Raw genomic sequence first — 23,730 nt, 5'->3', positions numbered from 1 at the left:
ATTTCGTAATGGATTCTGTACTCGTAGAGGAAATGGCGCGTTTATAATTATTCGGAATGAATTAAGTTTAGTTCTCGCCTGTATAAAAATTGAAATTGCCAGACGCTAAAACGTAGTTGTATGCATAGGGAACATTTTGCATGCAGAATAAATAATATATTGTTTTGTACATTAATTTTTGATTGATTTATCATTGGATAGCAGATAATAATTTGCGAATAACTTGCTTCATACCATAAAACCTGTTTGATGCAAGTTAAAAGAAAAACTTATTTTGGTACTAAAACAATTTAAAAATTGTTTTTATTTGTAATGTTGTTTGGTTATTTTTTGAAACTTACTACAAAATTTGCGAAAACATATTTATTTTGACAAACTTCCATGCAGTATGTTATTGCGTATCACGTTCTGGTATTTATTGCGTATATCGTGAGAAATGGCTAAGCAACAAAAGAATTGCTCTATTTCTCATTAAAAGCATACATATACGTTGGTTATCTTTCACTCTCTCATGTTTTTAAAACAAATTGGTGGTACGTGCTACGTGTGTGTAGACATAAGTCAAGATTAGTTTTTGTAAATTTTTTTTCTTTAGGGAATTTGTAAACACTGCATAAAAAGTTAATTTAGGTAAGTGATGTATTTGCATGTTGTGAACCCGCCTTGCTATTCTTGTTACATTAGTGACTTTTTTTTTAATTTGATAGTAATTATTGTTACTGTCGTAACTTTTAAGTGTATCGTTCAAAACATTGTTTAACGAAAATAGACTGCCGGTATCTTTAAAACGTCCTTGACGTAAATTACCGTTTCTTAGTGTCTGAAGATCAAGATTCGTAAGTTACAAATATTATAAACAGTGAACAATGAATATTAAAATACTCTGTAGTAATGAACAAAGCTATTGGATCTGGAATCAGTTATACGTGTGATAACTTTATTGCCAACCATACTGTGGGTGTCTCTTGAACGGTTTAAGGTAGGGAAAAACAATACTGTGATAACCAAATTTTAGAACGAAATACATTTCAATGATTTTCTTTTACAATTGCATAATATAACGTTTAAATAAGTTAAAATTAGCTTAAAATTTAAATATGTTTCGTTTATAATATTTGTTTAGCTTTGAGAGCCCTTCTTAAGCGATTTTAATAATTTATAATTTAACAGCCAAATATTTTGTCATATTTGTTTATTTATTTTTGGTTTCAAGTCCTTATTTCATGAAAGAACAGTTTGCGGTTTTTTTTTTTAAACTGTACGCTTTATTGACTATTTTCGTTTATTCAGGTCTTCATAGTGAACATAGGTACCTAGCCGACAAAACCACCCCATAGAATTCTGTCAAGTCGTTCAGACTCTGTTATTGTTGTTATATTCTCGTCTCACTTCTCGATGCGACCATACAAACCGACCCCGACACAGATCCAACTTCTGAAGGGAAACTTCCTCACAGCCAATAGGAGGGCAGGTCGAGGCGACGACACACCAGAGCGTATCGGAAAGTGGGACTCTCGGGAGTGGGGCGTCGATGACGGACGAATCGAGCGCCCCACTCCTCACTCTGTGGCAAGCGTCAGTGGCACGACGCTACAGCGTTGCAATTTTTTTTTCGTTAACGCTGCCTACACACCGCGCCCCACTTGCAACGCCGTCTCTCAGCGGGACCGTTTCCCGGGACCAATGGCAGCCAGTGTGATGTCGTGCACTTCATTGTTCAGCAAGAGCGTGAAGTTTCTCTTGTGACGCGCGCGGTAACCGCCGGCGCCGCCCAGTTGCTTGAGGTAAGCCCCGCCCACCTGCTTGAGGTAACCCCCGCCCAGTTGCTTGAGGTAACCCCCGCCCAGTTGCTTGAGGTAACCCCCGCCCAGTTGCTTGAGGTAACCCCCGCCCAGTTGCTTGAGGTAACCCCCGCCCAGTTGCTTGAGGTAACCCCCGCCCAGTTGCTTGAGGTAACCCCCGCCCAGTTGCTTGAGGTAACCCCCGCCCAGTTGCTTGAGGTAACCCCCGCCCAGTTGCTTGAGGTAACCCCCGCCCAGTTGCTTGAGGTAACCCCCGCCCAGTTGCTTGAGGTAACCCCCGCCCAGTTGCTTGAGGTAACCCCCGCCCAGTTGCTTGAGGTAACCCCCGCCCAGTTGCTTGAGGTAACCCCCGCCCAGTTGCTTGAGGTAACCCCCGCCCAGTTGCTTGAGGTAACCCCCGCCCAGTTGCTTGAGGTAACCCCCGCCCAGTTGCTTGAGGTAACCCCCGCCCAGTTGCTTGAGGTAACCCCCGCCCAGTTGCTTGAGGTAACCCCCGCCCAGTTGCTTGAGGTAACCCCCGCCCAGTTGCTTGAGGTAACCCCCGCCCAGTTGCTTGAGGTAACCCCCGCCCAGTTGCTTGAGGTAACCCCCGCCCAGTTGCTTGAGGTAACCCCCGCCCAGTTGCTTGAGGTAACCCCCGCCCAGTTGCTTGAGGTAACCCCCGCCCAGTTGCTTGAGTTAACCCCCGCCCAGTTGCTTGAGGTAACCCCCGCCCAGTTGCTTGAGGTAACCCCCGCCCAGTTGCTTGAGGTAACCCCCGCCCAGTTGCTTGAGGTAACCCCCGCCCAGTTGCTTGAGGTAACCCCCGCCCAGTTGCTTGAGGCAAGCCCCGCCCAGTTGCTTGAGGTAACCCCCGCCCAGTTGCTTGAGGTAACCCCCGCCCAGTTGCTTGAGGTAACCCCCGCCCAGTTGCTTGAGGCAAGCCCCGCCCAGTTGCTTGAGGTAAGCCCCGCCCACCCGGGCTGCAGAAGAAACCACGTGAACCCAATTATTGGCGCCAGTTCACGAGCCAGAATGCTCTGAGTGCGTATGAGTAGTTCTGTTTCCGTGTTCAGTTTTCAAACGGTTATTTTTAGAAGTGAGAAAAGGGCTAAAAACGCATTTTTTTTTCAGGATGATTTTCAGAAACGTGATTTTCAGACATGAAACTCCCGGTACCGATTCTTGAAAGCACTTGAGGGACTTGCATTACAACTTTTATCTCCATTTCTCCGCCATATAATGTCACGGTCACCGCTCACATGCACTGGGAGAAGACTGCGCGCCGGTCCAGAGGAGACACCGCGCTAGAAGCACCAGCGCTGAGTGGTCGCCGAGCTGACCTCGTGGGGCGGCGCCCCAGGAGACACGGCGGGGTCACCCCGGGCGGAGGTCCCCTCGGGGTCAAGTGGTCCACTTGCCCCCGGGGCGACCTGCCCCCCCCCCCCCCCCTAGTGACCTCCTCGGCGTCTGGCCCGAGTGCCGGAGGTCCGGACGTTCCAATCACCGCATGAAACACTCGGTATCATCTCGAGAATAGTATTTCACATGTACAAAGTTACAGTATAATACTTTTAGTATTAGCTAGAGGCTGGAAAAATTCGCGCTTTGCATGAGCTCTAGGATAGACTCCAAAACCCGCTACACACTCCGAAAAATGCCACCTGCTCATTGGCTACTGGCTCGTGACACCTGTTAAGTGGGACGCTTGCGATTCGATACTTTTTTCGTTGAAGGTTTTTTCATTGGCTCAAAGTCTTTCAGATAAACTCTGTGAGCCAATCAGAGAAGCAATATAAAGGTACAGTTGTTTGGATTCTATCATATCGTGAAATTAATCCGCGAATTTTTCCGGTCTCTTAGTATTACCTTGTAAAAGTACAGATGTATATATATTTTTTCCCCATTCTGTTCGTTGTCGTTCTGTTTCCATCCGCTGCACATCGCCAGTCGCGGCGGTGGCGGGAGAGAGGAAGGGGGGGGGGGGGTTCGTCATCTCGGCGACAAGGCGTCGCGGCGCCTGCGCAGACGCCTCGCTGGACCGCTCCCAGCGCTAGCGCGTCACGTGGTCGGCGCCGGAGTATTTCTGCAGGGCCGCGTGCCCTACTGGTGGGGGGGGGGGGGGGGCGCCTCAGGGGAGTCTCCGTCTGCAGTTGGATTCCAAAATGTCAATGTTGGACATACTCCATTTCTGGTTACACTACGTGACCTTGTGTTTGGTCACGAGACGTTTCATGTTTGAATTTTACATTGGGAAAAAACATTAAGTTAGAGGCATGCAGATTTCGCCAACAGATTTCGAGACTAGATGAAAGTTTAAACAACTGTAGCACAGTCTGTGTTTCGTGATTGGGTGAGTTTCTCCCAGGTACACATCGATTGTAATAAACTGTCATGTAATAATAGAGTAGGAGGTGCAAAAACTCATTGTATTACACACCACAAAATTAGTGGCTATCTAAACAGAGTGAATTTTCACTGGTTTGTTTGCCTGATAACAGCTTATACATTACTTATCCTAATAAATTAGTGTAGTTATGTCAGCAATATATTATATGAAAACTACTATCTAGCGGACGGGCCCATAACTACTTCAAGAAACTAGGTCTGTCTCGGTAATTAGAGTTTCTCTCCCATGCGTAGGGACACCTGTATTTCGCGATTTCATTTCACGTCGAGGTATTTCACAAAACACTGTAGCTTTTTCTAAGAGTCACGGCAATTGTGAGGGTGCAGCAGTACGGTGACCACATTCTCATTGGCCCCGTCAAGAGCGGGACGACACCTCTCACCGACCTCAGCCAATAACCACAGGAGAAAAGCTACAGTGTGTTTTGTGAAACACATTGACACGAAATGTATTCGCGAAATACAGGTGTCCCTCACCTATGCGTACTAGTTGAGTGTACCTGAAGCTAGTGCGAACACAGGCCGCTGCACGGCGCTGCTCGTCTCGGGCGAGGCACTTCTGCGCATGACCGCGTGACGTCGCGGCGTGGCACGGGCCGGTGCTGTGGGAAACCACCCGGAGGAGAACTTTCCTCGTCGCTTCAAGGGCGGGGGTTATTGTGACGAGCTTGCCCGGGGGCTGTTGTGCCAGTCGACCTTGGCACGTGGCACGTGAGTCCGCCACTCGCTCGTGACGTCATCCTGCACGTGCTTGTTGCTGCCGCTGTCGAGACTCGGTAGCCTACAACTCCCGTAGTTTCGGTTCCCTACCACGTTCGTGCAACTTCGGATTTCTCTCAAAAATTGAAATTAAAAAAAAAATCGAAGGGTTAGGTTAGGTTAGGTTAGGTCTGTCACAACATGCCTGAACTTCTGATTTAGCGGCTCAAGTGGCGTTAATACCAAAACGCAAAACTTCGGAAATCTTCGGAAATTCTTGCAGGGAACCGAAACTACGTGAGTTGTAGGCTTCCCGTCGAGACTTGTACCTTAAATGTACTCAGGCGTGCTGGTTGTCAATCATTAGAGACCTGTGCAATTCGCGGATTCATTTCGCGATAGGATAGAATCCAAGTACTTTTGACATTATTTTGCTTCAGTGATTGGGCCACAGTTTATCTGAAGGACTCTGGGCCAATGAAAAATCTTTCAACAGAAGAATTAGCGAATCACGATCATTCCAGTCAACAGGTGTTACGAGTCGGTAACCGATCAGCAGATGTAATTTGCACGAGTGCATAGAGGATCATGGAGTCTATCCTTTAGGGATTTGAAATCGCGAATTTTACAGGTCTCTATCAATTAGACATGTGAAACCAGCGATGAAGCCCTCACGACGCTAGTTTCACACAAGGCAAGCAACTGTATAACCTTGCATGATCTGAAAGAAAAAAAAAATCAAAATCTTTCTAAACATGCGCACGCGCAGCGTGGACAGGTCCAACTCAGGAGGGGTAAGGAAGGAAAAGAGGAGGGGAAATCAGCAGTCCCGCGGCGGGCACTTCTGAATCCAAGTCATTACGTCGGGCTGTCGGCTGACATGCATCTTCAATCTTCAGACATTTCCTTGGAATATTAAAAAAAAAAAAAAAAAAAAAAAAAAAAGTGCGTGCACGTATGAAACCCGCACGTTTTAGAAGTTATACTTACTTGGCGTATGAAAAAAAAAACTAAATATAATTTTTCATGCAAATGATTAATAGAAATAAAACAACAAAAGGACTGAAATTATAATACAATTAAGATTGGTAAAGTATGCATTCAATCAAATTAAATTTTTAAAATAAATACTCAGTATTCAATATTAATATGAAAAAAAAATGTATAAAATCAATTATGCGTTTTTGTAAAATCATCGAGATAAATTTTAATCTTCAATAATTTATTAAATAATGATTTATAATGCAAATAAATTATACACACGGAAAAAAAACCTATTCCATGTTCAGTCTGTGTTTACGTAGAATCGAATGCAGTAACGGGCAAAGTGTTTCATCCACAGGTTGCTTTGTCAAGATGGTGGCCTGTTTCGCAAAGCTCCAGGCGTTAACCCGCCATTTCCAAACAGCTCGAGATTCATTAAAAGTGTCAAATGTGAATATAATTTAAGAGTCATTGGTTGTTTCTAAAAATGTTCCGTTCGTTCCATGCACAGAGAAAAATGTTTGTTTAAATCAAACAAATATTTGTTTATATATGGCGAAACAAGCATTTATTTGCCATAACAAAATATTTTGTTACCATAACCAAATTTGTTGGGTAACAAAGTTGATTTGTTACAACTAACCAAATATACAATTGAGTTGAAAAAATCATTCGGTTGGATCTACAAAATCTCTCCTTCTACAAAATATTTGCTTGAATCGACAAAATATATTTATTTCTCCATATACAAAGAAATATATAGTTCAGGCAAACAAAACTTTCGTCTATAACGTACATTTTTTGAACAGTGAATAAATGCTAAAACGGGCTAGAACGGACATTTTTAGTTATAAAAACTTCAACACACAGTATTGTAGTTGGTATAGGAAAGTGCAACTTTAATATCCCGCCATGGAATGATGGGGTCACCGCTGCAAGACTCATAGAGACGCGTAGAGGCGAAGAAGCGTGTGAAACTCGAGCCAGAGTCGCCCTTAGCGCCTCCGGTCTTTAAGAACCGTTCTGCAATGGCTCGCAAACAGAGGCGGATTCCACGGAACATTTCACCATCGCGTCCGCTGCTTTAATTTATCAAAAATTGGCATGAAAAACCCAATATGGTGGCCACACAGAAAGAATTAGGACCAAGTGAACTAGCATTGACGACTTGGTCGATGAGACGTGAACCCGCGCCGAGTGTGGATGAAGCGACTGTGATGTGTGAGCTCGGGCGGGGACGGGGACTTGGAGTTGCCGGCCAGTGTCTTCTCCCGGCATGCCCCGGGGCGTGCGCTAACCAGCCGCTTCCTCCGCTGATAACACTCCCCAGTCTGGCCCACCGCCCGTCACTTCCCCCCCCCCCCCCCTTTTAGTGTTGTCTCCTGGTGCGTAGCCGACAGTCGAGAAGCACTCTGCAGGCCCGTCCTAGACTGCGTCCCAGTAAAGGCCCTGCTACAATTGCCATGTCCCCTTGGTCCCTTGGTCCGTCATGGCAGTTTGGCCCACGCTCTCATGACAATGTGCTGCCACAACAGTTGTGTCCCAAGTTGTCCAAATGTAAACATTTCAAATACCACCACTAGAGTGCAGTAGTTTTGGGAGACATTTTAACGTTACTTTCTTATATTTCTGAAGTGTTGTGGCCGTTTATTATATGAGAGGCCACAAAATCCCGGAAAAAATTAATTTTTGTAAACAACGAGCATAATTATAGTTTTTAAAGTTTCTGTCTTTGATGTTGAACAATTCCGGGCGTAATTGAACAGCACTTATTAATATCTCGTCCACCTCGTACGTAGTTATTTTCATTTTAGCTTCACAGTAGTCAATTCACAAACAATTCACAAAATTGACTTTGTTTATTTTTGTATACTACACCACTACTATTTTCCTGCGCGCTTATGTATTTACATTTTTTTTTTTTTCCATTTCATCTATATTTGTTTACTTCTTGTTCGCATGTTTTTAAAGTTTTTCTTCCAGCATGGGACACATCAATAAGGGACAAAATTATAAAAGTTCGCCATCTCCATGGGACACGGTGGGATAGGGACGAAGGGACAAGAGACATGACATCACAGGGTCACGTGGACCAATCGGTGAGTAGTGTCCAACGGACATTTGCATGGGACAAGTCAATTGAAGCAGGGCCTTAAGAGCCCGTCTACAATAGTCAGAACCTGTGCGTGGTCCGTGTCCTTATCCGAGTGTGAGTGACGTCACATCGTCTCACCGAAAACTGCCCTGTCCACAATTGCGATGTCCGATGTCCAAATGTATTGATTTCTAAAGTCGTCACCAGAGCGCAGTAAATGTGCCAAACCAAATGTTTTTGTTTATTGTTTTGATGCTTTGTAGTTTGAGATTGAACTTATGAAAGTTATGTAAGTTATAAGTGACTAACAACACCTTCCATTTCCTTCAATAACAAAAACAAACACCACGTTTTCAAACGGGAATCGGAAATTCAAATATCGTGAGTGTTCTGTTCTTTTCCTGTGTCCGAAGTACACACGTTGGGACAAGAAGTTCAAATCGACGAATGTCTTCGGACCAGGTAGGTTCGGACCTTCGCCCACTTGACGCATGACGTCAGAGGGTCACGTGGACCAATCAGCGACGAGTGTCCTTCGGACACAGTTTAGGACACTGCTATTGTAGACGGGCCTTAACACTCATCAGCTAGAGACTGGAAAAATTTGCGCTTTGGATGACCTCTAAGATAGACTCCACAATCCCCTACATTAGATATCAGGCAAATGCCACCTGCTCATTGGTTACCGACTCGTGACACGTGTGTCAACTGGGACGCTTGCGATTCGATACTTTTTTGGTTGAAGGTTTTACATTGGCTCAAAGTCCTTCAGATAAACTGTAAGCCAATCAGAGAAGCAATATAAAGGTACAGTTGTTTGGATCCTATCATATCGTGAAATGAATCCGCGAATATTTCCGGTCTCTACGTCATCACTAGGGGGCGGGTGTTTCCCGCGAAAAGATCTGAACACTTATCGGACTGCTGCAAGGTGTACCCGCACTTGTGGTTTCTTCCTTGTGATTGGCGGCCGTCTGCGAGAGAAGTCGTTGCCACTCAGAACGCGTTTACTTCCGCACCATGGCCCCCACATTCGACTACGGGCCCTGGACCCAGGATCGGAGACGCCCTCGTGCTGCATTATAACTGCATGGTTATTTCTCACCTACGCTCTTTTTACTTAACCTAAATATAGGGTATAATTATATTTACTATTTTGTAAGTCCAAACTAAACTTTATTTATTTTAAAATAACCACAACTAGTGTGTATATTAATTTCACACACTGAGATAAAAAATGAAAAAGTCACAGAAAATTAAAATTAGGATCGATGTGAATCATGGACACTGGCTACATAATAAAACTACTTAAAATAGTTAGACATTTAAGAATAAACAGGGCTGGGCCCAGGGGGTCCACCCAGCCCCACCCTTTGTGGTGGGGGTGGGGGGGGGGATGTTTATGCGATTACTGCAACCAATCAAGGTTAACTTGATGTAAGTTTTTGGACATACGCCATTGCTAAGCTCAAGCTCATGTATGTCTCCAGAGGAAAACTACAAAAAATCAAAAACTAAGCAAAAAATTGCTGTTGTCAATAGGATATAAACACCACATAATATTCCTTAACAGGAATATGATCAACAAACAAAGAAAAACAAAGAAAAATGGACTAACAGAACGAAAAAAAAAAAACCTATAATGATAACAGCACAAAACAATTGAACCCAACAAAATCCAGCACAACAATTGAAACGAGACAAAAAAAAACACGACAGAACGAAAAGACGAAACAACCACAATATTTTTTTTTTTTCAAAACAGAAGAGAACGAAAAAAATAACCCACAAATGATGACAGCACAAAAATATTGAACCCCAAAAAAAATTCAGCACAGCAGTTGAAACGAGACAAAAAAAAACCACGACAAAACGAAAAGACGAAACAAACACAATAGTTTTTTCCAAAACAGAAACAAGCGACGTTTCGGAGAACTGCTATCCGCTCCCGTCCTCAGGCAGAGACGCGCACATGGTACGACCTGGTACAGACACACACACGTGAGCTCAGCAATGGCGCGTGTCCAAAAAAACTTACACCAAGTCATGCGCTCCCATTGCACAAATCTTTCAAAGATAGCATCCGAGGCTACCTCACGACGGAACTGCCCCGCGGTGCTCGCCCGCGTGAGGGTGGTCAGGGCTCGTTGCTCGCGACGGACATTTCGTCGCCTGAGAATTGGAGTGTTCTATGTCCATTGAAGTCGGAACTGAGATACAAGCATTTGAAAGTTCAAAAAAACTATGAATATCATGACATAGAACAAAAAATAATATTGGTCTTAAATCAAGAACAAACATTTTTACGTGCGTAGACGTGTGTGGATATAGTACAAATGAATACTAATACTAATTTCGTGTCCATAGCATAAAAAACCTACAAAGTGGACATAGAACACTCCAATACTCAGGCGGCGAGTTGACGGCCGAAGAGCGCTGCCCGACCCTCATTGGTCGATACCGCCGCTTCCAGGCCGGCGGTGCGTGTGCGGACCACACGCACGGGGTAACTGAAACCCATCTGCTCTTCAGTGTGACGGGCCTTGCGACGTGACAACGTCCAATAAATCGATGAACGCCGGCTGCACGCACGAAAAAAATGTCCCGTTACGCTCATTGTACGCTTGCGCCGCATCTATCTCTCTTCCACTCGATCGGAACAACTTGACTTTTTCGAGGCACATTAAACTTGAAACACTCCCATTCGTTTCCCACTTTTTCCTATCATCGCCCTATCCTTAACAGAATAACACAGGTCGGAAGAAGTTAAATAGCGAACATTTATAAAAGTTACAGTTAAAATAATCTCTTCGTTTAAAGTAATAAACATATTTGAATTAATGAGTGCAAATAAAAGTAAATTTATCAATTAAATTGTAGATTTCGTTTTACTCGTTCTTTTTATCCATACAAAATAGTGATAATTCAATAAAAATGATTCAATTTTATTCATAAAAGTATGCAATCGTTCCATCAATGTTTTGTTATGACGTTGTCACGTTTAACTATCGTCAGTAAACCGACTTTACAGACAACCAATTTTTTTTAAATTTTAATTATATTATCAATACGTGCGTAAAAGTACCCTCCCGGAAAAAAAAAATGAGAAACTAACTAATTTTTGCTAGTTTTATTCAATTACCGCATTTATCCTAGCGTACCTTTCCTTTTGCGACAGCAAGACAAGAATACCTATGTGGCTGTGGGCAGAGACGTAAATCTGTATGATTCGCAATTTCTGAAAGTTCCTGGAGGGGTGGGGGGAGGGGGAACGGCCCGCGAGTTTAGCACGTGTGGCTTGTAACTGACACTAGCCATCTCTGGATACAGCGCTTGTGTGTTGCACACTGCCCATATGCGTTGGCCCATGTGCCTGCAGCAAGCAGAAAACTTTAAAATATACACATAACATTTTTCCGTTAAGACATAGTTCTGACATCGAACCCGTTTCACGTCCACGCTTTCGCAAGCGCAAGCGGGTTCTTCTTCAGTGAAGGGGCTTCTTGATTCCTGACTTAACCATCCAAGAGGTTATCTACGCCCATGACTGTGGGTAAGTGAAATGGCAAGAACGCTGAGGGGGCGGTGACGTCACGAAAGCGGTTGCCTGGCAACGGCCCGGGGCAGGCGCAGCCTCCCACTGGATCGATCCGTCAATCAGCAGGGCCGCCTCCCCCCCCCCTACTACACCCCCCTCCTAACCCAACAGGGGTTAGTAGCGGCGGGCGAACCAGACGTGTGCCGCCGCGCTACAGACAGTCAGTCGGGCCTTTGAATATATATACTGTATAGAAGTCGCCAGCCCAGGTTAAAATTTCTAATACGGTTTTGAGGTAGTTGGTTAATTCACCGCCGCAATCGCCACCATCTCTAGGGCATCGACTTGTGGTGGTCCCTAGCGGCCAATTGTCGAACTCTTCAAACACCCCTTCCCCACCCTCCCGTTGAACGACCTTGAGCTGCAGTGAATGATAGATGAGGGGTGCGGGGGATGACAGCGGGCGACAGCGCTGCGCTCTAACGTGTAAATAACAACTAAGACGATACAGGGCGTTACGGCAGCGCCCTACTGCAGCGGTGAAGTTCCCAAGCTGCTCATCATATGCTTCTGAAAAACGTAGAGTAAATCCTATCCACTCGCGACTTCTATACAGTATATATATTCAAAGGTCGGGCGCACACTGCACCCTGCATCATCCCCCACGACAGCCAACATGGCGGCTACAGGGACCAGGGCCGTGTTTGCGCGCAGGCTATCTAGGCTGTAGCCTGTGCGCCCGCACCGCAGACTCAGCCTAGGGGCCCACAGGCAGTAAATCTGGCCCTGACAGGACCCCGCACCGATGTCTTCACTACTGCTTTCCTCAAGTGGCTTGGTTTCTGGGTTGTAGCCGTGTCCTTGGCGGATAATTCACCGAAGTTTCTGGTCGACATTGCAGTCGCCATCATCAGGGAGCAGTTACCCACTGAATAATAATAAAAAAATTATGGACGAAAAAAAAAATATGGAACCCACTCTTTAGAAATCCTCAAAACATAGCTCCACATCCAACATCAGACAGATCGCCCCTGGTTGGCAAAACAGCCCAGCCAACCAGAAGAAAAGAAGGCTCTGATTGGCCTACAGCTGCAGCCAATCAGGAAGCACCTTCCCCTCAGGCGAGAGTATATATATGCAGGACCTCAGTAGGTAACTGCTCCCTGATGATGGCGACTGCAATGCCGACCGGAAACGTCGGTGAATTATTCGCCAAGGACACGGCTACAACCCAGAAAACCCCCCTCCACAATTGTACAGTCACGTGCTACATTATAATGGCATGGTTATTTCTCACCTAAACTCTTTTTAGAAAGTTATTTAACCTAAAAATGCAGGCTATAATTATGGCTACAATTTCATAAGTCCAAACTAAGCTTTATTTATAAAATATTCAATTTTTTTTTTCAAATTTGTGAAAAATTATGATAGTTAAAGATTTAATAATAAACGGGGCTGGGCCCAGGGGTCCACCCAGCCCCGCCCTTGTGGGGACCGTCAGTAGAGACCGGAAAAATTCGCGGATTTTCACGATATGATAGGATCCAAACAACTGTACCTTTATATCGCTTCTCTGACTGGCTCACAGTTTATCTGAAGGACTTCGAGCGAATGAAAAACCTTCAACCAAAAAAAAGTACCGAATCGCAAGCGTCCCAGTTGACAGGTGACACGAGTCGGTAACCGATGAGCAGGTGGCATTTGCCCGAGTGTGTAGAGGGGATGGTGGAGTCTGTCCCAGAGGTCATCCAAAGCGCGAATTTTTTTCCAGTCTCTACTAATTTCAAATGAAAAGTGTTGACGTGGTCTGTCCTCCCGCTGCTGTGACATCTCCGCACTCTAGTGACGTGTAGTAGTTGCGCCGCTGACGGGGCGGAGATAAGACCGCAGTCCTCCGAGATAAGTATCTGGCGGCTTACAGGCGGTGCGTCAGCGCGAGGTCAGCACACACACACTGAGGCCGAACACAGCTGCGCCTTATTCCAGCTCGCCATGTCCCCCCCTCCTGGTCTAGGCTCGGTCTGCCCCTCCCCCGACTATACTCATGGCTAGAGACTGGAAAAATTCGCGCTTTGGATGACCTCCAGGATAGACTCCACAATCCCCTACACACTCGGGCAAATGCCACCTGCTCATTGGTTACCGACTCGTGACACCTGTCAACTGGGACGATTGCGATTCGATACTTTTTTTTGGTTGAAGGTTTTATACATTGGCTCGAAGTCCTTTCAGATAAACTGTGAGCCAAATCGGAGAAGCAATATAAAAGGTACAGTCGTTCGGATCCTATCATATCGTGGAATGAATCCGCGAATTTTTTCCGGTCTCTAACACGTGGTTGCCTGGCTGAGGAGACTCGCTGGGTCGCTACCGTGCAAGTAGCGCTTGGTCGGAATGCCGCGTCACTACCCCTTCCCTTCCACCCGGCGGCGCTACTTTCCCCCCTCCAGGCGCGCTGGAATGTGTCCGGGTCAAAGCTCGCTCCCACAGAGTGTTGGGGGGGGGGGGGGAGCAGGAAGAACACCCTTCCCCCCTCCTCACCCGCCCACCAAACACCGGTCACGAAGAGACGCGCCCTACTGCGCACTGCTCTTCAAACTACAAACAAAAATATAGGGGCCTATATATATTTTTTTAGTAATGGGAAGGGACCAGAAAAATTCGCGGTTTCGATGGCCTTCAGGATAGACTGCACATTCCCCTGTACACTTGGGCAAATAACGCAAGTTCATTGGCTGCCGACTTGTGAGTCGTCTCAGCTGGTTTGTCCGTCATTCGATTCTTCTTTGGTTGAGGGTTTGTAACTGGTTGAGATTCGTCCAGATGAACAGTGAGCCAATAGAAAAATCATTTAAAAATTATATGCATTTGAATTCTAGCCTATCGCCGAATGAATTCGCGAATTTTTTCCGGTCTCTAGTAATGGGTAAACCAAATCCTCGAATACCGCCAAATACTTATATCACTGCCACTCCTGCCCTCTTAACCATTCGGCTGACCTGTGATTGACTCGGAGGAAACCCCTAAAATTATAGTTTCAGAAACTAAAACAAACAAAAAAAAAAACACGCTAGTCGGGTACCTCGGGGCGAATGCGAAAAGGAAATCAAGAGACGTCCTCTAACAACCCAACTAACTAACCAACTAAAATGTCTTTATAGTCGATTTCAACCTTCTTCAAAACTGTCGTATCGATCTGAAACTCTGCGAGTGCGTGCACTCCGGATGACCCCCGTCACGAGTGCAATGTCGGGGGGTTCACCGGGGGCCACTGCCCCACCTCTCTCGTCCGACATCAGATCAGTTCCCTGGAACAAAATTATTGTAACACACACACTTGTCGATACGACAATATTAGAAATAGGTAGAGACCTGAAAAATTCGCGAGTTCATTTCGCGATAGGCTAAAATACAAATAGTTATTATACCACAGTGCTGCCTCTGTTATTGGCTCGCAATTCACCTGGATGACTCTGGACCAATGAGAAACACCCAACCCAAAGCTGTATCGAATCACAGGCTGCTTGCTGGTTGTTGGAACGTCTCACAAGACAGCAGCCAAGGCGTGGGTGACATTTGACCGAGTGTACGTAGAACTGTGGAGTTCATCCTACAGGTCATTGACTTGATGTAAGTTTTTGGACATACGCCATTGCTAAGAACTTTTTTTGTTGAAGAAAACTAAAAACTAAAATAAATAAATAAAAATACCCAAAAAAGACAAAAAAACACAAAATTAAGCAAACAATTGCTGTTGTCAACAAGGATATGAACACCACAAAATATTCCGTAACAGGAATATGGTCAACATATTAACCATATTCCTGTTACGGAATATTCTGTGGTGTTCATATCCTTGTTGACAACATATTGACCATATTCCTGTTACGGAATATTTTGTGGTGTTCATATCCTTGTTGACAACAGCAATTGTTTGCTTAATTTTGTGTTTTTTGGGTATTTTTATTTATTTTAGATTTTAGTTTTTCTTCAACCGAAAAAGTTATTAGCAATGGCGTATGTCTAAAAACTTACATCAAGTCATGCACTCCCACTGCACAAATATTTTAAAGATAACTACAGATCATTAAACCCGCGAATTTTTCCGGTCTCTAGAAATGGGTTAAAACTTAATTCCAAGATTTGTTTGCACACTTCGTTAGTTGCAAGTGAAGCTAATAAAAGCGCGTTAAAAAAAAAAAACAATAACACTGTGGCCTTCTAGGGTACGTAACGTCTGAGTCTTCGAAAGCGGAAGGCTAAAACGCAAGTCCGAACGCCGGGAGTTAAGTAGGGCGATGCTTGCGTTGCGTTTTTTCTGCGTTGTTGCGTGGTGTTTGTAAACCCGGCCCCGCGGTGGGCCTCGGCAGCTCCAGCCAATCGCAAACCCGCGCGAGGGCAGAGGCCGTGACTAAAAGAAAAGGAACCTCGGTGTTATTCTCCTGACCCACATGCAATCGCAGACCATTGTGCAATTTCACGGATCTACAAGTGAAGTACCGTGATCATCGACAGTGCGTGACGGTAGACTGTATCGTAAAGAAAAAAAATTGGTTGTCTGTAAAGTCGGTTTACGGACGATAGTTTAACGTGACAACGTCATTACAAAACATTCATGAAATGATTGCATACTTTTATGAATAAAATTGAATCATTTATATTGGATTAGCACTATTTTGTATGGATACGAAGGAGTGAAATGAAATCTACAATTTAATTGATAAATTTACTTTTATTTGCACTCATTAATTCAAATATGTTTATTACTTTAACGAACAGATTATTTTAGCTATAACTTTTATACATGTTTGCTATTTAACTTCTTCCAATCTGTGTTATTCTGTTAAGGATAGGACGATGATAGGAAAAGTAGGAAACGAGTGGGAGTATTTAAAGTTTAATGTGCCTCGAAAAAGTCAAATCGATGGTTGTTCCAATCGAGTGGAAGAGATAGATGCGGCGCAAGCGTACAATGAGCGTAACGGGGCACAGAGTAACGGGACACTTTTTTGTGATTGCAGCCGGTGTTCATCGATTTATTAGACGTAACATCAAAAAAAATGTTTTTTTGTCAAAGCTTTTCAAGTTCGAACGGAGGCACTGGATAGCTATCATTGTTGCATAGTACAGTATTGTAAATTATAAACGCCTGTGGAGTTATTTATTGCCAGGATGCGTAACAAATTTTCAGAAGGTACGCTGAAAGCGTACATCCCTCTTCTGTTAAACATTTCTTCTTTATAATGAACTAAATTACAGCTGAAAAATCTCATTTTCTTCAGTATTAATAGAAGCAATCACGTGGTAACACATTGCCGTGAAAAAAAATACACATTCAGCAAATTATAATATTAAATAAAAATTGTAATATTTAAACTAACACACTTAATTCGTACTTTTTTTTTAAGTTCCGTAATAAACATTTCACTTAGTAAGTATCTGACCGTGAGTATTAAACGCTTGCTGTAGATTTTCAAGATTACAGCAGCGCTATCTGTCGTGGAGATTTGAAACGATGCTTGGGTTCAGTTCGGGCTTCGGGGCTGTTCGAGTCGCGAGCACCTGCCAGGCACCGCCTCGTGGGCTCGTGTCTGTGGGCTAAAGGTCTCGGTATGCATAACCCCCCCCCCCCCCCTTTCCGATCTACCTACACCGGGAGACCAATCGAAGGCCAGCTTGGGCGAAGATCCTGTCGCCTTGGAGGCGCTGACGACTTTCTCTCTCTTCCGCCGATACACGGCTGGCTGCTGGCGGGAAGGTTCCTCTGTGATACAGGTCAGGGCCTGGTCGTGTCTGCTGTCACCTGGTGCTGGAGACTGGAAACATTCGCGCTTTGGATGACCTCCAGGATAGACTCCAAAACCCCACTACACACTCGGGCAGATGCCACCTGCTCGTTGGCTACTGACTCGTGTCACCTGTCAAGTGGGACGCTTGCGATTCGATACTTTTTTTTTTTTTGGTTGAAGGTTTTTTCATTGGCTCAAAGTCCTTCAGATAAACTGTGAGCCAATCAGAGAAGCAATATAAAAGGTACAGTTTGTTTGGATTCTATCATATCGTGAAATGAATCCGCGAATTTTTTCCGGTCTCTACCTGGTGGTGACAATGGCTCAGGAGGTGGCGACAGTTGTAAACCGTCTACATGCGTAAACACGTGATAAAAATTTCCCTGACGTCCCGTGACCGAAATTACAATTCCCCCCCCCCCCCCCCCCGAACACTTTTTTTTTACGTGTAACATCTTAGCTCTTGACTGAACGGCATTTATTTGGTGGGAGTAACACAGCGGATGGAACGGAAATTTTTCAACCACGGCGCGAACCAAAAGTTTACAAAGCCGATGCTGCGATTCAGATACTGCACGTCTACATTTTCTAATGTGCTGGTGTGGGAAACACCAAACGTTTGCAATGTCTATCACGATTTGCGAAACAGCAATATTTGCTTGTATATATTATGTGTCACAAGAACGAACACCCTACAGGTATTTCACTGTGATGATTGGCGGTAGCAACACGTCACAAAGATTGTTGGTGAAGAGCCAACACCCTTAATTAAATCAATCAAAGCATCCCTTGTTTCTTCCATAATCTACGATGAGACGATACGTCCAACAGCAACAGCAACCACAAACCTGATGGTTAGAGACCTGAAAAATTCGCGGATTCATTTCGTGAAATGCTACAATATTGAAATAATTATACCTTAGTGCTGCTTCTGCCATTGGTTCTTTGTTAATCTGGATCTATGAGGGGCAATTAGAGACCCTCCCTCATAGAAGTGTCGAATCACAAGGCTACCCATTCGAGACGACTCACAAGTCAGCAGCCAATGAACAGTTGGCATTTGCCCGAGTGTGTAGATGATATTGGAGTCTATCCTCGGAGGTCTTTGAACCCGCGAATTTTGCAGGTCTCTACTGATGGTGTGTGGGGGGGGGGGGAAGGGAGGGAAGGCCTCAGTTCTGTCCAGACCTTTGAATATATATACTTTATAGAAGTCGCCAGCCCAGGTTAAAATTTCTAATACGGTTTTGAGGTATTTCGTTAATTCACCGCCGCAATCGCCACCATCTCTAGGGCATCAACTTGTGGTGGTCCCTAGCGGATAAGTGTCGAACTCTTTAAACATCCCTTCCCCATCCTGTCGAACGACCTTGAGCTGCAGTGAATGATTGGTGGAGGGTGCGGGGAACGACAGCGGGCGACAGTGCTGCGCTCTAACGTGTACATAAAAACTAAGACGATACAGGGCGTTACGGCAGCACAATGCAGCGGTGAAGTTCCCAAGCTGCTCATCATGCGCTCCTGAAAAACTTAGAGTAAATCCTATCCACTCGCGACTTCTATACAGTGTATGTGTTCAAAGGTCCAGACAGACAGTTCGGACCGGGCAGTCCGGCGGGGGACTGGGGCAAGCGAGAGCTGCTCCGGGTATCGACCGCGCGGGAGGGCGGAGCACGTGTGACAGAGGGTGACAAGTGTCACCGTCGCCAGGAGGGCGTGGTCGCGACCTCCGGCGGCGACGACGCTTCTGTCCCGGCGTCCCCGGTTCACCCCCTCCCCTCCAGTCCGCAGCTTCGGGGGAGAGGGAAATAAACAAAACACGCCATTTGAAGACATTGCAAACATCTGGTGTTTCCCACACGAGCACATTAGAAAATGTAGACGTGCAGTATCTGACTCGCAGCATCGGCTTTGTAAATAATTGATTCGCGCCGTGGTTGAAACATTTCCGTTCCATCCGCTGTGTTACTCCCACCAAATAAGTACCGTACAGACGAGAGCTAAGATGTTACACGTAAAAAAAAAAGTGTTCCGGGGGGGTGGGGGGGAATTGTAATTTCGGTCACGGGGCGTCAGGGAAATTTTTATCACGCGTGTGTATGCATGTTGACACTGCTCGAAACATCCGAGTGGGATCTGTTCATGAACACGCTCAGGGCGGATTGATGTTTCTGTTTCCGTGTTTCGTTATCAAACTGAATTTCCAGAAGAGAGAGAACCATGGCCCCCACAAGGGTGGGGGGGGGGGGGGGGGGCTGGGTGGACCCCTGGGTCCAGAGCCCGGGCCCAGCGCTGTTTATTTTTTTAAATGTTTAACTATTTTAATTTTTTTTACAAACTAGAAAAAAAATATTGAATATTTTATAAATAAAGCTTAGTTCGTACTTATAAAATAGTAACCAAAATTATGCCCTGTATTTCCAGGTTTAAATAACATTCTAAAAAAAAAGTCTAGGTAAGAAATAACCATGCAGTTATTATGTAGCGCGTGTCTGTAAAAAATTGGGGGGGGGGGGGGGGGGGGCTGTCTCCGATCCTGGTTTCAGGGCCCGTAATGGAATGTGGGGGCCATGGGGGAGAACGGCTAAAAAATCGAGTTCTCAGAATAATTCTCAGGCATGAAAGTCTTGGTGGAGATTCTTGAAAGCACTTCCAGGAACTCGCATTGCACCTTTATCTTCATTTCTCAATCATACAATGTTATGGTTACGACTCAAACCTCATAGGTCATAGATAAGGACCGGAAAAATCCGCGGGTTCAATGACCTCCATGATGAACTCCATAGTTCTACGTACACTCGGTCAAATGCCACCCACTCATTGGCTGCGGTCTTGTGAGACGTCCCAACGTAGCAGCCTGTGATTCGATAAAGCTTTGGTTGGGTGTTTCTCATTGGCCCAGATTCATCCAGGTGAGTTGTGAGCCAATAACAGAGGCAGCACTGAGGTATAACTATTTGTATTTTAGCCTATCGCGAAATGGATTCGCGAATTTTTCCGGTCTCTACTCATAGACGACGAAGACTGCAGGAGACACCGCGCTAGAAGCACCAGCGAGCGTCCCACTTCACTAGCACAAACAGACCCCCAACTAGACGAGCCCTTAAGCACTGTTTCAAATCATACCACTCCTGCAGTGCCCAGGTTTTAGCCACCTCCCTCCTTCTGGCCTCATAAATTCACCGAGTTCAGAAGCAGATGGCTTCAGGTTAAACAAGTTAAATTTTTGCGCGCGGTACACACAGTCTGAGCAGGTTTCGTTCGAAGGCCATTTCTCATTCAATTCCAAAACAGGTTAGCAAAGTTCAGTGCAACATCTCTTCTGCATAAGCTTCTGATTGGCTGCTGAGTGTTCAGAGCATAAACAGTCCTTTGCGAATAATGCAAGATGGATAATGTTCCCGGCACAAACTCGTGTAATATTTTACTGACTGAAACAAAAAAAAATTGTCAACAGGTAAGTATTCTATTGTTTTTTTTTTTTTTTAATTGATGCTGATGGTGATGCTATAACAGAGGTACACTCGCTCAAATAAATACGAATCACAACACATTCATTCAATAATGTTCGCAGGATTTCACGGCCAATTGTCTGAAGCAGCTTGGCTTCTGGGTTGTAGCCGCGTCCTTGGCGAATAATTCAACCAACGTTTCAGGTCGACATTGCAGTCGCCATCAGTAGGTAACTGCTCCCTGATGATGGCGACTGCAATGTCGACCGATACGTGGGTGAATTATTCGCCAAGGACGCGGCTACAACCCAGAAGCCAAGCTACTTCGTTCATTCAATTACAGCAGACAGTCGGGTTTGGAGTTGAACACACTTCATACCAGCTGCAGTGTGACCGTACACTTGCAAGTGTTCACATAAACCTGTTCACCTTCCGTGCATGGTGTCCACAAGGAAAAAATATTTCTTACAAACTTAGGCGAGAAAAAAGTACTAGATTTGAAGAAAAAAAAAGTACTAAATTATAATACTTTATGGTTTTAACAATTTGGGAAGTTATTATGGCATTGCAATGATTGAACTTAAATATCACACCACACACACATAAATTCCATAGTTTTTAAAAATAATTACGCTTAATAATAAAACATATTGGAGTTACTGTAATAATATTATATTAAATAAAAAAGTACTAGATCTGAGCGTAAATGTACTTGACCACTAAAAAACTTATGAAATTACTAGATCTTGTAGGAAAGTACTAACTCTGGACACCCTGCTTCCGTGTAACCACGCTCTGAAACGCAGAGAGAACGAGAAATGTAAAAACCGTCCAGTCTGATTCGTTCATAAAAATGACTCTCTGACTCATGGCATCGGGAGTCAGAGCAATCAGTAATCGCGGCATGCGTGCTCACTAGAGCAAACGATAACCAATCAGAGCGGGGTTGCCGTCTCAACAATTACCGCGTTACAATTATTATTCGCGTGTTGTCTAGGATTTGTTTACTTAATCCATCTCCGAGATCTTTGAAATATGTTCACGCTTATACTTTTATATATATATATATATATATATATATATATTAACAGCTGAACATCTGGAATTCCAACCATCCAAGTAGACCAGGTTACGGTAACCGGCCAGGCGACAAGGCCAGCAGCCTAGACGTAACGAACATATTCGAATGGGTGAACCAGTTATGACCTTGAGATATGCCGGGGTCCCGTTGTCGTTATTCAGAACTAAAAGAACGACTCTTCTGAACGAATCATTACACGTAAATGATTCAAAATGATCGATTCGATCAATTCAATCCTTTTGCCCATCACCAGAAGCGCTGTCGCGTGGAAAAAGAGATTAGAAGAAATATACAGATAGAGCATAAGGTCCGATTCTTGTAGAAGGGGGTGAAGCCAGAAAGGTAGGAGGATTTCAGAGTACTACACGCAACAATAGACAATGTAGCGGCCATTTGTTTACAAACGTATCAGTTGTTACCTGTATTGGAGGTTAAATCTGAGCAAAATGTCAACTCATATCATTACATTTGTATTATGAAGATTCTTTTGGACTTTTAATATATGAAGATACTAAATAATAATATTTTTATTAATTTTTCTTCCGAACAGCTTAACTGCAGACGTTTATAAAAGCAGGCTAGAACAGTTGGTACAAATATAAACAAACGTCCACCATATTAGGGGGAAAAATGGGTGGGGGGGGGGGGGGGGAATGGTTTCACGTCTGTGTGGAAGTGCGAGAGCGCCGCCTGCCTGCACCGCGCATGCGCAGCGGACAGACGGCACCGGGTGGCCTCGGCTGTCTCGTGCGGCCACAACTGCCGTCACTTGCAGTCATTCGATTCTCTTTTCCATGGTTTAAGAAACATATTGCTTTGAATGACACATTAATTACAATACAAAATTATGCGCCAATATTAGTAAGTGTTATTTCTAAAAAAAAAAAAAAAAAAAGGTTGCCTCTAAAGTCGGTTTACGGACGATAGTTTAACGTGACGTCATAACAAAACATTGATGAAATGATTGCATACTTTTATGAATAAAATTGAATCATTTTTATTTTAATAATAAAAGAATAAATACTTTAAATTATACTAGGAATCAGATTTTTAAAGTGCAAGAATAATTAACCTTTATTGCCGAAATTGTTGTAATAAGCAACGAAAACCACATTAACTTTTCACTTCACTTTATAAACAGTCAACGAAACAGTTCACGTAGATGACTTGTAATTAATTTTAAAAACTGGTGTTTAGCTATAAAGTTTAAATATAATTATGAACAAGTTTTCATATCAATAAACTTTAATCAAATATCTATCATTAATTATATGAATCACCATAATTTTTTAGTCAATTGTAACATAACCTATTATTACTGCACTCGCCGACAGCGTAACGGAACACAGCGTAACGGAACAATGTGCGTAACGGGACACTTTTTCGTGCGTGCAGCCGGCGTTCATCGATTTATTAGACGTCACGTCAAAAAAAAGTGTTTCGTATATGCAAAAATAACAATGGTCAAGTTTTGTACTAAGTTACAATTTCGTTCTTGTAGTGTTATCAACTATATCGGGGAAACTGGTTTCCCCAAGGAATCTTTCGCAAAAGTACAGAAAGTTTGTTTCTACGTGGCTGTACAGATGACTAACTAGGGACCGGAAAAATTCGCGGTTTCGATGACCTTCAGGATAGACCCTACAGTCTTGTATGTACTACGGAAAATAACGCCAGTTCATTGGCTGCTGACCTGTGAGTCATCTCTACTGGTTTGCCTGTGATTCGATACTTCTTTGGTTGAGACTTGAGAGTTTCTCATTGGTAGGGGCAGGCATTATAGCGAAAAGATCTGAACACTTATTAGACTGCAACAAGGTATACCCGCACCTGTGGTTTCTTCCTTGTGATTGGCGGCCGTCTGCGAGAGAAGTCGTTGTCTTGATTGACCGAGCCACTCAG

The 23,730-nt window shown here is 44.2% G+C and overlaps 2 protein-coding genes across 2 annotated transcripts in view; one reads left to right on the top strand and one right to left on the bottom strand.

Annotated features, from left to right (window-relative positions):
• LOC134537061 (guanine nucleotide exchange factor for Rab-3A-like) overlaps window positions 1–23,730 on the top strand; it is a 77,687-nt gene that overhangs the window by 21,029 nt on the left and 32,928 nt on the right. The window lies entirely within an intron of this gene.
• Window positions 1,659–4,757, bottom strand: LOC134536482 (uncharacterized). Its single transcript, XM_063376203.1, has 3 exons — window positions 4,691–4,757; window positions 2,631–2,764; window positions 1,659–2,474 (listed from the first exon to the last, which is right to left on the bottom strand). The coding sequence occupies exons 1-3, from the start codon at window positions 4,755–4,757 to the stop codon at window positions 1,659–1,661; spliced, it is 1,017 nt and encodes a 338-aa protein (XP_063232273.1).

This window comes from Bacillus rossius, chromosome 11 (assembly GCF_032445375.1).
Source record: "Bacillus rossius redtenbacheri isolate Brsri chromosome 11, Brsri_v3, whole genome shotgun sequence".
Taxonomy (NCBI): Eukaryota; Metazoa; Arthropoda; class Insecta; order Phasmatodea; family Bacillidae; genus Bacillus; species Bacillus rossius.
Note: the sequence above shows the minus strand (reverse complement) of the source record. Positions and strands in the feature narration are given on the sequence as shown.